This window comes from Phragmites australis, chromosome 2 (genome assembly GCF_958298935.1).
Source record: "Phragmites australis chromosome 2, lpPhrAust1.1, whole genome shotgun sequence".
Classification (NCBI taxonomy): Eukaryota; Viridiplantae; Streptophyta; class Magnoliopsida; order Poales; family Poaceae; genus Phragmites; species Phragmites australis.
The window spans coordinates 6,152,439-6,169,607 of record NC_084922.1 but is presented as its reverse complement, the minus strand read 5'-3'; the positions used below and the strand labels follow the sequence as shown (position 1 = coordinate 6,169,607).

Here is a 17,169-nt window from a genome sequence, read left to right as displayed (position 1 = left end):
TATCAAAGACTCGTCAATTTCGGGATATATAGTCAATTTTCCTAGTGTTCTTATCGCGCACGAACCAAAGCATGGGCATCTACAAATACATGACATAGTGGCCACGAGCCCACGACCACGAGCAACAAATCTTGATGTAGCCATCAAGCACTGGCATGCACGTGATCCAATCGTAGCCCGACCAGACCTCGTCGACTTCGCCGCATCGATCCATGGCGTCGTCCTCTGAGTTGGAGCACAAGGCAAGGGAGGCCTTCATCGACGATGACTTCGCCTTCGCCGCTGCGCTCTACACGTAGACCATCGCCGCTAGCGTGCCTACCGCCGCGCTTTACGCTGACCGCGCTTAGGCCTACATCAAGATGGGCGACTTCACTACGGCCGCCGTGGATGCCGCCCGCGCTCACCTCTGGATGCCCACACGTGTGTCAAGCTGGAACACTATGATGCCACCAGGGCTACTGTCAAGGCTGGTGCCGCCTTGGCGCTCGGCAATGCACGGTTCGACCAGCTCATGAAGAAGATCGATGGCAAGGCACTAAAGCCACGAGCGGCGATTGGGACCAACGCTGCCCTCGCCATCGCGGTGCCTTTGGACATGCAAGTTGTGTTGATGATGAGATTTAATATTTATTGCGACCACTACATGTATGATTGGTTTAATGGGTGACTCATGCATGGAATCTAGGACCAATAAACAGTACCTCTGACCAGTGAATAGTACTTTCAACAAATAAACAGTACATCTGACCAGTGAATAGTACCTTCAACCAGTAAACAATACCTCGACTAGTGACCAGGCGACATTAATAGATGTTCGGATCGAGAATGTAATCAAATTAAAGAAGGTTGAACTGCAATAAAAGGGTACTCGGGTGGATATATGGGAATATATGCGGTTGAATAGGAAAGATGTATTAGTTATAGAAAGATTGGAGATCAGAAAGCATAGCCGAATCATATATGCAGGTTTTATTCGGTTTGTATTAGAAGTCCTGATCTTGTACGGCTAAGACATGTCGCCCTTCAAATATGAGAGAGTCATGACCGATTAAGATCATCCAACACAATCGACACAAAATCAATCTATTATCATGCCTTTTACTTTTCCTCTCATTTACCCTACTTTTATTCTTCCTCCTACTGTTGTCGCCCTTGATCTTCATGACCTAGGGCAAGCCGTTGGCCGACCGTGCCCTGACAGAATCTCTCCCGGGTATGATTTGCTGACGAAGATCCGTTGCTGCAGTGTCAGACTAGGCTTCCCAGGTGCTACTCACTGGGTTAGTTATCCTTTGTTGGTTTGCTCGTAAATCGGTGGCTCATTGTCATGAAAGCGCAATAGTTACCTCCGCTGTTGTATGCCCTATGCGTGCTATTGCGGATTGAGGTGCTCGTGTGTTGGTGCGAAAATCCATATTTTTGTGCCAACATATTTTGGTGACTCCGCTGGAATCGACTTCTTCAACCATGGCATAATGCAGATCTGAGATCATCGCCAACAACATCGTCACATCATCTATCTATATGAAGCCAGAGGTACAATTTGCAAGTGTGTTATCTGTTTCTGAAGCTTATCTTGCAAATACAATAAATAGGCCTATTAATACTGCTATGCATGTGTTCTCTAGTTGTGTAAGTACTATGCAAGGACTATATGATGGTAATGAACACCCCCATGTTAAATAATGCTGGTACTTCGAATTTTAATAGTATTAATAGCATGTAGCAAGAATTTGTACCTCTTAATTCATCGGCATTATTTACACCCTCTAGTGTACCACAAACTAGTATGCCGATAAATAATCATTATGGCCAAGTTGATATGATAGGCTCGGCTAATTATTTTGAGACATCATATGCTACATCAAATGCTTTTAGATCAGAGGAGACACCTTATACTTTTTCAGCATCATACGCAACACATAATATATATAATTCGGCTCCATAAGCCACAAATGATTTTGGCCGAATAGATGGGAATTCAGCAAATATGCATTTGCCTCCAAACAACACTATAGCATATAGTGTATCCCCTATATCACCCCTAGAGTTTTGATATTCCTTATAGTTTAGTACTGGAAAGCTATTTTGGTGTTTCCCAACAAAATACACCCTATGTGCAACCCAAAATATCGTATTCATGTGATGCATCACAAGCACATGCCTTTACCCCGAAGCAATAAGTTGATCCCACACCTACCCAGCTCATAGCCGAGCAACATATAAGGGCTAAATGTATCGAGGAGCAATCTAATATGAACAGAGATGAAGCACGTAGGATATATGAAGATGTTTTAGGGTATGAAGGTAGAAAATAATTGATTAATTTAATATGGGAGATTGTTAGCTCCTACTATTCAAATTTGGGTTCAGGGGAACAAAGGCTGGCAACTGTAAATCCTAAAACTAGCTTTGGGCATAGAAAGGGGTGGTGTCAGATGAGCAATAAAAGGCTAGTATTTTGGAAAAGTATCCTAGTGTAAATTCTAAGGGTATCACAAAATTTAGATAACAGCCATGGTGTGCAATAGCACGTAGCTGAACACGAAAAGCGTTCGGGAGGTAGTCAACCTGATGAGGAAAGAAATCATAGTAGATCTAATGCTAATATAGATGAACAATATGCAGGTAGTTCAGCTTGTGCAAAAATAATAGGAGATCGTAGTGTGATTGAAGTAGAATTGCAAGGATGACAGAAAAAACTGCTTTCATACTATTGGAAAACAAAGCAAGGTGTCGTAAGATAAAGGAGCTTCCATCCATGGATACTCTGCTAAAAGAGGTACAATATGTAATTGCGTTATCTGCTTCCTGGTCTGATTCTTTTTAATTTATAAATCTATTGGTGATATTATGCTTAATGGTTCCGACAGATTGGGTAAAGAAGGTAATGTAAGTAAACAATTAGGTTTGAATAAAAATATCAAAAAGCCAATTACTATTGCATACAAACAGTTAGTTAGTGACCATGGTAATACAATTCCATACCTGCGGGGTTTTGAAGTGCTAGAGCTTGCAAAATTCACATGTAAGGATAGTAGAATTACTGCGAAATTTGTCGGCCAAGTTATTGCGTCATATGGGAAGGCTGTAATATTAATATATTAAATTTAGGATTATTCCTATCATTATTGCTAGGTATTATATTTATATGGGTTATTTTGCTTGTTTAAACTCGGTCTATATTTGTTCACAAATGGAACATAAGTTTTGTGATTATTTTGTATTTAGAGATACAAGGCTAAGGCTGAAAGAATTTGAGAAGAGCAATATTAAGGAAATAGGGTGTAATCCTAGGATATCGGACAAGGAAAATACAAACAAATGTATAGTCGAATGGGTAGATAACAAGTCTAAACCATTCATTTGCTTAGCCTTAAAGCCGTCTCCACAGAAGGATCGGCTAAAGAGGAAAAAAATACATTTGATATGACTATGTGTTATCAAATTTTTGATGCCTTATTCCAGGAGAATTATATTAGATTCCTTGATCACCATATCATACAATCACTTCAAGAATTAGGAGAACATGCATATTGCAAGTCGCATAATTCGTTTGCTCATAGTACTAATGATTGCAATATGTTTCGCCGACCTATTAGTGAAGGTCAATCAAAATTTGTAGATTGTCCAAAGACAGGGGGGTATGGGTAGACAAAAAGCCTTGTCTTTTGAATATGATGAATTTTGAGGATAAAAGAGTGTTGATTCGGCCAGGGCAAGCCGATACAACGAAGGGGAAGAAAGTAGTGACAACTAGCGATCTTGTTAATGAGAAAGGCAAAAAAGCTAGCAATGTGTTGCACAATAAGAAGAATATATCCACAATAGTTTACGTCCCTAAAAGAAGTAAAAAAGTTAAGTTAGCCGTGCAAGCATCGGTTTCTACAACTACATCAAATGCAAAGCTAAAGGTGACATTCAAAGAGCTTTTGGTTAAATATGTAGGTGGCAAGGTCAGTCAAAAAGTTGATTATCGGCCAAATAATATTAAACGATCAAGGCTACTTCCAAGACACGAGTTTGAAGATCAGGGGAAAGATTTTCTTGCAGCAGCGTCATATTCTCCTCTCAGGCTGCCAATGCTAATGTCGTGGGTGCCTCCTCTTGTTGATTTTCCCCTTACTCATCGTGTGACTAGTATGGTCCATGAATGCCTACTTTAACACATTTTGAACCGTCTGACCCAGCGTATGCAGCTCCAAGAAGGCCAGTATCTAAAAGACAATCATATGATAAGAATGATCGTTTTGATCAAGGGAACCAGTCCAGATATCAAAGGAAGAGGAAAGTGGTCAAATAAGTTTATCGTGTTAAAAGGGATTGTAACAAGGATAAAATTTAGGTTTGCCTTCAAAAGATGGGAAGCCGACTATTGTACCCAAGGAGCTGATAAATGGGAATTCACTTGAAGGAGCTATGCCGATAACTAATAAACATGGACATGCTTTAGTTAATCAAGCTAGACACACGTTTGGTTCAGGCTCCAACATTAGTATGCAATGAGGAAAGGGAATACATGAAGAAAAATTATTAATGTCAGGCTTAGCAAAAAGAAAAGGTCTAGCAGCTCAATAATAAATGATGCAACCAAATACGTGGGTTTCAGTCCAGGTTCAAAGCAAGAAAGTGAAAAGGCAGCTGCTGTGACTAACCGAAAACATGGTCCTGGTGTGATTAATTGCAAGAAGAAGGTGTGGGTCCCTGAAGGTAGCACACAAGTTCAGACTAAGGGTGGTGTTCAAGCATCCATTGCTAAAACTAACATGAGGCAAAATTGGAGGTGAAGAGATCTAGGAAACAGCCGTGAAATCGCATGTTTGCACATGATCATCAAAACCGTTGGCAGCCACATCATCTATGTTCGTTACCTGCTCCACCAATGTTCTCATCATGGAAACTATCCCTAGACATATTTGGTTATTATCCATGGTTTTGGTATAGTCCTTGAATGTCATTTTATGAATATTTATATTTTAGTTGGGCATTACCAAAGCAATATCTATGTGATCGGCTGTGACAACCATATCATAGATATCATTGTTAGATATAGCAATGTATTTAATAGTCGAAATTGACACGGGTGTAGACAAGCGGTAAGTATTTGGTAAAGATCAAAATATATACATCAATGCCGCTTGCTAAGATTTTATTTCGACTATATATATCGATACTCGGAGAAGATATACGAACTAAGATAAAATATGTCCAATGTTTTGTTTGTCACCGTCCTGAGTAATAGCTGAAAATAGATTGTGAGCTATTCATTGTGTTGTGCAATTGTTTTTTTTTTTTGGAAAGCAAGCTTTAAAAAAAAATAGAGGGGCATATGTTGATGACAAGATTTGGTATTTATAGTGATCATTACAGAGACGATTGGCTTAATGGATGTCCAATGAACAATATCTGCGACCAGTGAACAATACCTCCACTAAGTGAATAGTACTTCTGACCTATAAATAATACCTCGACTAGCGACCAGGTGACACGAACAAATGTTCGAATCGAGAACATAGTCGAATCAAAGAAGGCAAAACTGCAATAAAGGATACTCGGGTAGATATATGAGAATTTATGTGGTTGAATAGGAAAGATGTCTTAGTTATAGAAAGATTAAAGATCAGAAAGCATAGCCGAATCATATCTGCAAGTTTTATTCGTTTTGTATTAGAAGTCCTGATCTTATACGGCTAAGACACGTCGCTCTTCAAATATGATACAGTCATAACCGATTGAGATCATCCAACACAATCGCCACAAAATCAATCTATTATCATGTCTTTTTACTTTTTCTCTCATTTACCATACTTTTCTTCTTCCTCCTACCGCTGTCACCCTTGATCTCTACGACCTAGGGCAAGCCGCCGGCCAATCGTGCTCTAACTGGGTCCCTTCTAGGTGCAATTTGCTAACGAAGATCTGTCGCTGCAGTGCTATACTGAGCTTCCCAGGTGCTGCTCGTTGGGTTAGTTATCCTTTGTTGATTTGTTTGTAAATCGGTCACTCGTTGTCACGAAAGCGTAATAGTTACACTGTTGTTGTACGTGCTGCTGTGAATTACACACGAGGTGCTCGTGTGTCGACACGAGCATCCATATTTTTGTGCCAACAGGTTGACAAGCCTAAGTACATGCATGAATACTACAACAACGCGGCCAAGGTGGCGGTCACCGTGTTCTCCAAGGTCGTGGCGCCCGAGCACGTCGCTGTGGAGTTTGGCGAGTAGATGATGAGCCTCTCCGTCGATGTCCTCGGCGAGGCGCCATACCACATGCAGCCCCGCTTGTTGGGCAAGATTGTCCCTGAGAAGTGCAGGTTCACCGTCCTGTCCACCAAGATTGAGGTCTACCTCGCCAAAGCAGAGCCTGTGATGATGTGGACATCGCTGGAGTTCATCGACAAGCCCAAGTTCATCACCGCAGCACTAAAATCAAGAAACTCCGCTGTCGCTCAAGGGCCGAGCTACCTGTCATCCAAGGGCAAGAGGGTCTGGGACAAGATTGAGGTGGAGGTGAAGAGGGAGGAGAAGGAGAAGACGTTGGACGACTATGCGGCGACCAACAAGTTCTTCCAGGATATCTACGACAATGCAGATGAGGACACGTGACGCGCGATGAAGTCGTTCGTGGAGTCCAACGACATGGTGCTGTCAACGAGCTAGGAGGACGTGGGCTCCAAGAAGATCGAGGTCAGCCCGTCGGAGCGCATGGATCTGCGCAAGTGGGAGTACTAAAATACTGAATTCACCATGCAAACTTCTTATTAACCAGTAGCATATTATATCATCGCTAGGATACATGTCTTGGAACTTTTGATTACATACTACTCCCTCCTTTGTTCATGAAAATAAGGAATATTTTGTTTCGAAAAAGTCAAACTTTATAAGTTTTGACTAACAATTAGTTAAATTGTATGCATATTTAATATACAAAGTTTGTCTCAATATATTTGTATTTCAAAATATTTTTAATATGATGTTAATTTTATAGCAATTAATAACATATTATAAGAGAAAATTAACGGACAAAGTTCACTTTTAATTACATTTTCAAAACAAAATATGTCATATGTTTTTGATAGGAGGGATGCCCCCTTTACAGCCGTTGATCCAATTTAATTTGTTAGTGTGTAAAGAATTGCCCACAAGATGACGATTGAATTGTCAATGTTGACAGCAGTCACACATGTGACGTCCACAACATGACCTCTGTACAGGATGATCGATGAGCACTCCATATGTTGATGCGAGTGAGCCGAGCGTGCACCGGCCGGTACCGGTGGCAACGCGGCGCCGCGCCGCGTGCTGTGGTCCGCCGCGCCCGGGCCATAGTTCCTGCTACTGCCTGACGGCGGCATCGCTCGCTTACATGTTGGGCCCACACGGAGGTTCTAATGATCAGACGCCTTATTTAGACTTTTCTTTTACTGGTCGAGGGCTGAAGTTGATTTATCCAAAGCCAACCACGATAGATCATGTGCTAAGAAATTGACATTATTGTGAAGTTTTGATATTTTGTGCGTAATCGATTCTACAATAATCTAACGAGCCGCCGTCATATTGGCCCGCTTCACCGTCGCATGATTCTTCTGTTTCGCATGCTCGCACCTCCGTTTTCTTGTATTTCAATGGTGCCACTCCATCCATGCATGCAAGCCTACGGTAAAAATTCCGTGTTGGAAATTAGTTTCACTCATTTGATACTTGACAACCATAGTTTCAAATGTACAAAATGCCTGTCCCTAGCACAACCAGAAATGCGAGCTTTTGTTTTTCATATTTTTTATGTATGTAAAATTGTTTGGATATAAGTACTACGACAAATCACATATAACTCTGTGTGTTACTAGGAGCCGATCTTACCTTTGAATTATCTGTATTTCTGTGCAATGTTTAAGTTATGAAACATGATGCTAAGTGTGACTTATAATACACACGAGGTTATGTGCGATGTTTAGAACTCAAATACATAAGATTTGTATAGCACATACTGATATATAGTACATGGATTTTTTCTCGATATCTATATTTTCTAAAGGTTCATTAGATAACCAGTGTTATCTTTTCAAGTATGCTCATAAGATGAACTAACATGAGGTTACATACCTCTTGAATACAAGTCCTTTGGGAAGCACTTCCTTAAAATCGAACATAGTCAAATTATAAGTCTTTTAGAAAGCACTTCTTCAAAATCAAACATAGTCAAATTAGAGATGCCGTCTTCTATTTTTACCTGAATTATATCATGTTCAGCTAAATTAAAATCTAAAATACCTAAACTTCCAAATTAATCTGTGAGTTTATAGTACCAGATTACGGATATCGCGGAAAAAAACATGCCGCTAGTCTTGTCCCCCCCAAACTGTATCCTAGATATATCAGGAAAAAAAGCTTAAAAAGCCAAACCTATACTATTCCGACGCTTAATAGTAAACATACCCAGCAAGGAGGATCTCCTCTCGAAAAACCAAGAACAGAAAGGACCTAAATGAAAATAGCAAACTACTTTTCATCCTAATAAACCCAGAAAAATAAATAAAAATCGCAGCCAAAACACGCTTCTCCCTTCTCCGTCTCGTCTTCGTTCCCCTTTGGTCCCCAGTCCCCCCCCCCTCGTCTTCTCCTCACCGCGTCAAATCCCAGCACGAAGCAACCGCCGCCCCCCTCCCGAATCCGCCGCCCGTGAGCCTAATCCGCGGTCTCCCCTGCGACCCCCCCTCCGATCCGCCGGTGCCCGCCTCAAAGGCGGCGCCTTTGGGCCTCCCCCGATGTACAGCAACTTCAAGGAGCAGGCGATCGAGTACGTGAAGCAGGCGGTCCAGGAGGACAATGCCGGCAACTATGTCAAGGCCTTCCCGCTCTACATGAACGCGCTCGAGTACTTCAAGACGCACCTCAAGTACGAGAAGAACCCTAAGATCAAGGAGGCCATCACCGCCAAGTTCACCGAGTACCTCCGCCGCGCCGAGGAGATCCGGGCCGTCCTCGATGAGGGCGGCGCGGGGCCCGGCGCCAACGGTGGGGACGCGGCCGTCGCAACGCGGCCCAAGACCAAGGGCAAGGACGGGGATGGCGGCGGCGGAGGGGACGACTCCGAGCAGTCCAAGCTGAGGGCCGGGCTCAACTCGGCAATCATCACCGAGAAGCCCAACGTCAATTGGAACGACGTCGCCGGCCTCGAGAGCGCCAAGCAGGCGCTGCAGGAGGCCGTCATATTGCCTGTCAAGTTCCCGCAATTCTTCACGGGTAAGCGAGTGCACTGAAAGGCGCTATTTTTATCTTCTATCGTGTTACAAATCCGTTGATTGCAATCGCTATGGATCGCATAGGCGGTGCAGATTTTTGTCCTGATTGAATCGGATCTGATGGGCTTGAGTTGGTCCAACTTTGCATTGTTAGGTTGTAAATAGTGATGTTTGCTGTCGAGTAGATTATTGATTGAGAAAAGGGTGCTATTCTCAGCAGTTTTCAGTTGTTGATAATGATTTAGGTCGTTGAACGTTGTTCAGAGACCACTTCTACAGGGTATGTGTGTTTAGGGAAGTCAGACAAATAGTAGTGCTAAATGTGAATTACCTTGGTCCTATACCACAATCAATTAGGGGTAACACTACAATCCTTTTTATGTTGAAAGTATGAACTGAAATATGGTTATCAATTCAAGGGGGATCAAATAGACAAATTATGCTATTTTGACAATTGATGCATTCCTGCAATTATTCTGCTAGTTTTGTAGCACAGGTATGAGATGTATCAAATGTTGGGCTAGTCGATTCAGATCTTGAACTGTTTGATTGACAATTATGTGTTTTAATTTTGAACGGTTTGTTTGCCTTGTGCGTCATTCAGCCTTTGTGTATGTTATTCTGAAAATCATGGACATTTTCTTCCACTTACAGTTAACTGGTGTATTCTTCTTGTTTATATTATATGATACGCAGTGATGACAAAAATGGTGTGCATGAATTCATCTGAAGTCCTGGAATCTTTTTGGTGTTGTTAACTCGTATATCCTCATGGAGAATTCTTTTCTGTAGGCAAGCGGAGGCCGTGGAGGGCTTTTCTTTTGTACGGTCCCCCAGGAACAGGAAAGTCTTATTTGGCTAAAGCTGTCGCAACTGAGGCTGATTCGACGTTCTTCAGGTAGATAATTGTATATTTATTTTGCTTTGCCAGTGCCCTTTAGTTTGTTCTTTGTGAGACTGCTGTTATTTCTTATGATTGAGTTTAGTTTTCAAACTGTTAGAGGCTTTTGGTGCATCTATTGGAATGCCTCCTTTGACTTGAATTTACCATTTTGATCTTGCATATTTGTCAGTAACAATCAAATTTCCTTCACTCTAAACTTTGACTGGTCTTTTTTCTTTTGCCTTGATTCTACTGGTTATCTACCTAGTAGAGTGTCTATGCCAAAATTAAGAATTTTGTGGTGTCCTTTTCCTATTTCTTTTCTACCCAGAGTCATTGCATAACTCTTCATTTGCAGCATATTATACTTTTGCTCCAGCCATAGTGGACCGAGAACCGATATTACTTGTTTGAGAACAGTATGTACTATGTTTCTTGTGACCTATACGAAACTTTTTATCTCTACTGGAAGATGCGATGGATTTGTGTGGGCTATTCTCAAATTTAAATTTGTTACTATTTCACCTGAAAGGAATTGAGCTGGGAACCTTTTTATTGTAACTTATTGTAGTTCCACAATGCAATATTATATATTCCAGCATAAGCACACGGTTTGCACTGAATGGTCTTTGGTTTTGTCATCTTTATGATGATGCTACAACTGCCTGTTTCTATTTTAACTTCATCACTGAGTATCATGTATTATTTTACCTTTTGTGACTCGATAATAGATTTTGTCACCACATTAGTAAAATTGTCAAAATACAAAGTGTTTAATGTGCCATTAAGAGCATATAGCCCTGTCTTATTAATAGGAAAAAGAGCATGCAGTTCTGTAATTTTTATTTTGGGGTATCTCCAAGGTTGCCGAAATGCCTCTTTGAAGTACTTTATCATCTGCAGCAACTAATCTGAAGAACTATATTACACCTTAAATTCTTGTGATGATTTTTTCTTTTTTGCGCTTTTGCTCGAACTCTCATTTGTTAAACTGTGATTTACAATGTAGATGGTTAAACGATTTTTTAATCTAATCTGAAACTTTTCTATTTTCATTTCATGGCACCTTTATTTTCTTGCTTTCTGTTATCCATAATAGTCATTTTTCAGGCCTCCTTCAATCATTGTGCTCCAAAGCTTCAACTAAATGTTTCAGTAACATACAGTTTTGCATCTTACCTTAAATGTTCCTTCAATACTTTCTTTAATAAAATAATGTACCTCTTCAAACATCATTCATCTGAAATTACACCTTAAACTCCCGCAACAACGCACGAGGAGTTAACCTAGTTATTAATATTTACCATAGCCAAAAACGTCATTAGTTTATTACTGAACCAAAAAGATGTTTTTTGACCCCCTCCATTTTTTGTATAAGATGTATTTGGCATAGTGGTATTAAGGAGGTTCGAGAGAATGATGTAGGGAAATGACCATATATCCCTGGTGTTAATGCCTTGGATAATAGAGATAATAGTTACTGCGAATGGTTACAAATAAACATTGAGAAGAAAGGGAAGATAAATGGGAGCAATAGAGAGAAAGTGTATTATTCGTATGTGAACCATATATTTTGATAAAAGAGTGGGGGAAAAAACTGGAAGCCTTATATATTGAAACAAAGGGAGTATTTTACAGATACATTCAAATTGTGATGTTCGTGAGTTATATAGTATGAACGTTGACCCCCCCCCCCCTCAATTTTGAAATTGTAAAACAAGCTCAAAACCCAATGGCAAATTCATACTGTAAATATGAGTTTTAACTTATGATTACCACTAGAGTTTTGTTTAGCCAGACCATGCAAACTGTTAAGGGTATAATAGTCAAGGGTATTATGGTAATCTCCTAGTCTAGGGTTTTTCTCATGTATTCTATACATTGTCCTTATAGGCTACATTGAATACAAGTTGCTATTCCTAACATGGTATTAGAGCTATGTTTTCTTTTTTGGACACCGTAACTCGTCCCGATCTAGATCTCGCAGCCGTCTCTCTCCCCGTCGGCCGCTTTCACCCTTCTCCACCGACGCCAGCTCGATTCCTGGCTGGATCCAGCTCCCCTCTTGCCGGATCCGCCTCTCCCCCGCTGGATCCGCCTCTTCCCCCACCGGATTGGATCGATCCGATCGAGCGTGTTGGCTCACAAGGAGGTGTCGACGACGACAATGATGGCTAGCGAGTCCGCGTCGAGGCCGAGCAGGTGATGGACGAACATGACATACACCAACGGTTCAGCCCGCAGTTGGCCCCGCCTTCCACCGCCTCTGTTCCTGTCCTGTCCCAAACCAGTCTCTCGCCTCGAACGGCTCCGTCCACCTCAACCCGGCGCCTCACAGGCTGGTGGCCCTGCCCCGCTCGTCGGGTTGCGCCTTCGCCGCCGCCTCTCTCACGGTTGACAAGTCGGAGGGGCTATCGGATCTGCCACTCGTGGCCGAAGATGTCGAGATGGATCTGCCGCTCACGGCATTCACCGTTGCTGACGATTTCGAGTGTGAGGTCACGTCAGCGGTTGGCGTGAAGCCCCAGGAGCCTGAGTGGGAGGTGCTCGTCGTCGGTGTGGAGGGCTGTTCATGAAGAACAAGCCGCCATCGGCTAGATCGGCCATCGAGGTGCTCCTATCTCCGGCAGTAATGGAGGTGGTGGAGTTGCAGGTTCAAGAGGTCACACTCTTCAACCGCTGGACCTTAGAGGACATCCAGATCAATGACATCTCACTAAGTGACTACCTTGTTGTGTCTTCTACAAAGCATGCCATATTTCTTCCCCACTCTGCTGGGAGGTACTCCGTGAAGAGGTTCCACAAGGCAACACAAAGAGTCTACTGCTGTTTTAGGAAGAGCTTTTGCGCTGTTGTGCTAGGGGCTGTGCTATGGATTGGTGGTGTGTCAGGTGCTAGTTCGTTGAACTTTGGTATGGGTGCCGGTATCCTCAGTGCCTAATGCTGCCAGCTTCATTTGCTTCTAGCTTTAGTTTTTGTCTTTCGTTGTGTCCATCCATGCTTCAATCTCTCTTTGAGTTCGTCTATGCCGTGCGAGTCCACATATTCCTTCATCAATTAGTCGATTTCTTTCCAATCGTTATTAACGCAACAACCATCTAGATCTTTCCGTAGCTTTAGTGACAACTTGTCATTTTTGTGTTTGCAATTCTTGATCTAGGACATTCTTGTGTCATCTTGGTCTTTTCGTAGCTCTAGTGACAATTTTGTTTGTTGTCTTGCTACTCATCGTTGCTTTGTTGCGATTCTTGATTAAGGGTATTATTTGTTGTTATCATCACGACTCTACTATTGTGCTCCACTTTGCACTTCTACGGCTTGATTCAACAGGAGTTACTAAGGCTCCACTCTACAATGGCTTTGAAGAGATGGTTTTTGGATGTATTAATTTGATTTTGTCTAAGTTTATTACCTTGTGTCACCTCTTTCAAATGCAACACTATTGCTTGAATACAAGTTGCTATTCCTAATACAAACAACTTGAATTCACTTCGATCAACTGTGTTCTTCCAAAGATTAAATTCTGACATCCAAGTGAGTGGCTGTGCTGCGCAAATGAGTTCGAGTTTAAAAGAAACTAGCATATAATTAGTATCTAGCCAGATTGCAACAATTGAGTGAATATCGGGAGCTGCTACAGGCTACCGTACAATGCGAATTTAATGTCTGTTCATACCACAGTGCAACGCATGTCTTGCAAATATGATGTAGATAAGTCTGATTGAATTTGCATTGTCTGTTTTCTTGTACTTGATTGATCTATGGGTGTTGGCAATATTGATTTCCTACAATATTATTTCACACTTGGTTGCTCTACCTGCAGCATATCTTCATCAGATCTTGTTTCAAAATGGATGGGAGAAAGCGAGAAACTAGTTGCGAATCTTTTCGAAATGGCTCGTGAAAATGCCCCTTCCATTATATTCATTGATGAAATTGATTCTTTATGTGGTCAACGTGGAGAAGGCAATGAAAGTGAAGCTTCTAGGAGAATCAAGACTGAACTTCTTGTGCAAATGCAGGTGAGTTCTTGTATCATAATATTGTAAACTGTTTTTGAATCAGATGCAGACACTCCTGTCTCTACTTCTCAGACTTACCATGCTTAGCTGGATGCGTGCTGCTTAGGATGGTTATGGTGCTAAAATTTTGGACATGGAGAAATATTAAATGCTGTGATATTAGACGAACGGGTTTTCAATCAACTTGACCAAGTCTGTAGCTGTATTTAAAACTTTCTTTTTTGGCAAATGACTGGAGCTGTGTTTTTTAGAATTTCGATAACTAAACATTTACTGCCAGTTTCCAGAGTTATGTGCGATCCAATTTTTTACTGTTCACTTCACTGCTACATGGAGAACTTAAAGCAAAAAAGAAGGAAGAAAGTGGCATATTCTTGTTTGTTATTTTGGTCTAGTTGTTGCCTTGTTGGATCCCAAGATTCCTTATCACACTTATCGGGTCGTACTGAAACGGATAGTGGTGGATAACTGGTACCTAACACTCAGCGGTATCAGACATTGTACTACTTTTGGGGATCGTGATGCCAATTTAATGTCTTTTGTGCTAACTATGGCTGCAAATGATTTAGAAACTGTCAGTCAGATGCAAAATTACACTTTGCAATGAATATAAGATACTCTCGACATTGCCCAGATTCAAAAGCAGATGATTAGTTGCTTAAATGCTGGATACTCACAGGAATTATGTTTCAAGATTGGATCCTAGTATTTATAGATCTTATTACTACATCATGTCAATTTTCTAACAGAGAATATATAATCGTGTGTCTGATGGTATATCATTTCCTCGCCCTCAAAAAAAAAAAAAATGGTATATCACTTCTGATGAAGCTCCACATGGTTTGCTGTTATTAATACCATATTATTTGGCCACCATAATCAACCAGTGGATTTGATAGCCTTCTTATGTAGGTAAGATTTTTAGATGAAACAATAAAGCATAACTGCGAACCACCAGAACATTCTGTCTCTCTGTTCTCTTTGAGGAAATGTTAATTCTTATTCTCAGAACTTTATTCCATGTTGTACCGTATTGTTTAGATGTTTTTTAATGCCAAACTGACATAATCTTTTGTTTCTTTACTAAATGCCCAGGGTGTTGGTCATAATGATGATAAAGTTCTCGTTCTTGCTGCTACGAATACGCCATATGCTCTGGACCAGGTTTCAGAAAACTTACGAAATACACTTTTGCACCATTTACAGCTTTACAACAGAACAAAAAAAAAACTCCCATTATCTCCTGAAGCGCTATTTGGTTCTTTAGCATACTTTCATTGCCTCAGGCTGTGCGGCGACGATTTGACAAACGTATCTACATTCCGCTACCTGATTTGAAAGCAAGGCAGCATATGTTTAAGGTGCTTAAGAAACAGTTGCGCAATGCAACTTAAGTAAATTTGTCAAGTTCTATGTCAGTCATTGCTTAAGTTTGGAACTTTTAATTCATCCAGGTTCATCTCGGGGATACACCGCACAGCTTAACTGAAAGTGATTTCGAGGGCTTGGCCCGGCGAACTGATGGGTTTTCTGGTTCAGATATTGCTGTTTGTGTAAGTAACTTTCTGCAACCCTCACATCATCTGTCCCATGCAATGGAATCTGATGCTTGCATTTTTCAACAGGTGAAGGATGTTTTATTTGAACCTGTGCGCAAGACACAGGATGCCATGTTCTTCTTTAAGGCGGACGGTGACATGTGGATGCCTTGTGGACCAAAGCAACCAGGTGCCGTACAGATCACCATGCAGGAGCTTGCATCCAAAGGTCTCGCTGCAAAGGTAACAAAGATGCCATTTCCTCCACTATGTTGTAGAGGCCTCTGTTGAATGACTAAGATAAGGTGTATTGCCTGAATGTAGATTCTTCCACCACCGATCTCAAGGACAGATTTTGAGAAAGTCCTCTCAAGGCAGAGACCGACAGTGAGCAAAAAGGACCTTGAGGTGCATGAGAGGTTCACGAAGGAGTTCGGCGAGGAGGGCTGATACACTGCGAATACTCACCCATGCACAGCTGCACCACAGAAATGTATATTGTTTATGACTTAGATTGTTCTGCTTGGAAGTTCAATTCACAGGATTGTACATTTGGTAGCCCAACTATGATTAGTTATGGTGGCTTTATCATGTTGGGCTATCGATGCGCCTCTGTTGTCAACTTATTTCATTTTTACACATACTGGGAATTTTCCACAAGTGTATTAAGGAATAATAATTCTTGACGTGGAGTCCTTGTGGTGCAGCCTGTATAGCTGTTCTCATGGTTCTTGTTCTTCCCTCCGTTTCTTTTACTTTGGTATTATTTACAGTTGTCATTTATCTATTTTATTATCGCTATATAGGTAAGGCTAGGCATTTTTCGGTCCTTATCTTTTGCATTTTATTTCAGGTATCTAGCTCACCTGGGAGTGTAGATATCATGATTTACATCATGATTTTTGTGTACAGTAGCCAACCGATATTTTTGGATCGACCGGGGTCATTTCTTTATCTGATCTACAAGCTCTACTAAACTCTGTATCTAGTACCATTATGCTTCATGTTTTAAGTATGGATGTTTCGAAGCCTGCAATGCGACTCCATTCTATTAGCTGTTGATTACACATGAACCAGAGCATTTACTGAATCCTGAATACTCCCTGCATGCAAAGAATGGTTGGTGCGCCCATGAATCCATGATATTTAGGAAAAGGCGCTGGCTGCAAGCAATGAAATCCGCTGAAAAATGGTTGGTTCGTGGCTGCTATGTGCATCGGCGCCCGTGATTCAGCAATAGTGCTGCCTGCTACTAGCCTACTACCAATACCAGCTGAGCTCGCTCGCGGGCTGCACGCACGCTGACGAAGTCCGCGCGGATTATGTCAGCAACACAAGTAGCTAAAAGCGACGAATCATCGTTCAGTATTGACGATTGAGCGGTGATGCAAAAGCTACCCCGGTTCTTGCCATACATGCATGGATCGATTCATGTAAGTTTCTATATATATATATATATATATATATATATATATATATA

At 41.4% G+C, this 17,169-nt stretch overlaps 1 protein-coding gene and 1 pseudogene across 1 annotated transcript; both read left to right on the top strand.

The window, feature by feature from the left end:
• The first annotated feature begins 212 nt into the window (after positions 1-212).
• On the top strand, positions 213-6,736 carry LOC133910325 (protein SGT1 homolog; annotated as a pseudogene).
• A 1,838-nt stretch (positions 6,737-8,574) lies between these two features.
• LOC133896138 (protein SUPPRESSOR OF K(+) TRANSPORT GROWTH DEFECT 1) lies at positions 8,575-16,375 on the top strand. Its single transcript, XM_062336661.1, has 8 exons — positions 8,575-9,247; positions 10,039-10,144; positions 13,953-14,151; positions 15,247-15,315; positions 15,438-15,512; positions 15,606-15,704; positions 15,777-15,932; positions 16,014-16,375. Exons 1-8 carry the CDS (start codon positions 8,770-8,772, stop codon positions 16,137-16,139), a joined length of 1,308 nt encoding a protein of 435 aa, XP_062192645.1. The 5' UTR covers positions 8,575-8,769; the 3' UTR covers positions 16,140-16,375.
• Positions 16,376-17,169: the final 794 nt, after the last annotated feature.

What these genes read in the sequence shown, in the direction of transcription:
- LOC133896138 (XM_062336661.1), top strand. Translation starts at nt 8,770, where the DNA reads ATGTACAGCAACTTCAAGGAGCAGGCGATCGAGTACGTGAAGCAGGCG. An exon ending in GTTCCCGCAATTCTTCACGG is followed by an intron (nt 9,248 to 10,038) that starts GTAAGCGAGTGC and finishes TCTTTTCTGTAG; the next exon opens with GCAAGCGGAGGCCGTGGAGG. An exon ending in CAAGGCAGCATATGTTTAAG is followed by an intron (nt 15,513 to 15,605) that starts GTGCTTAAGAAA and finishes TAATTCATCCAG; the next exon opens with GTTCATCTCGGGGATACACC.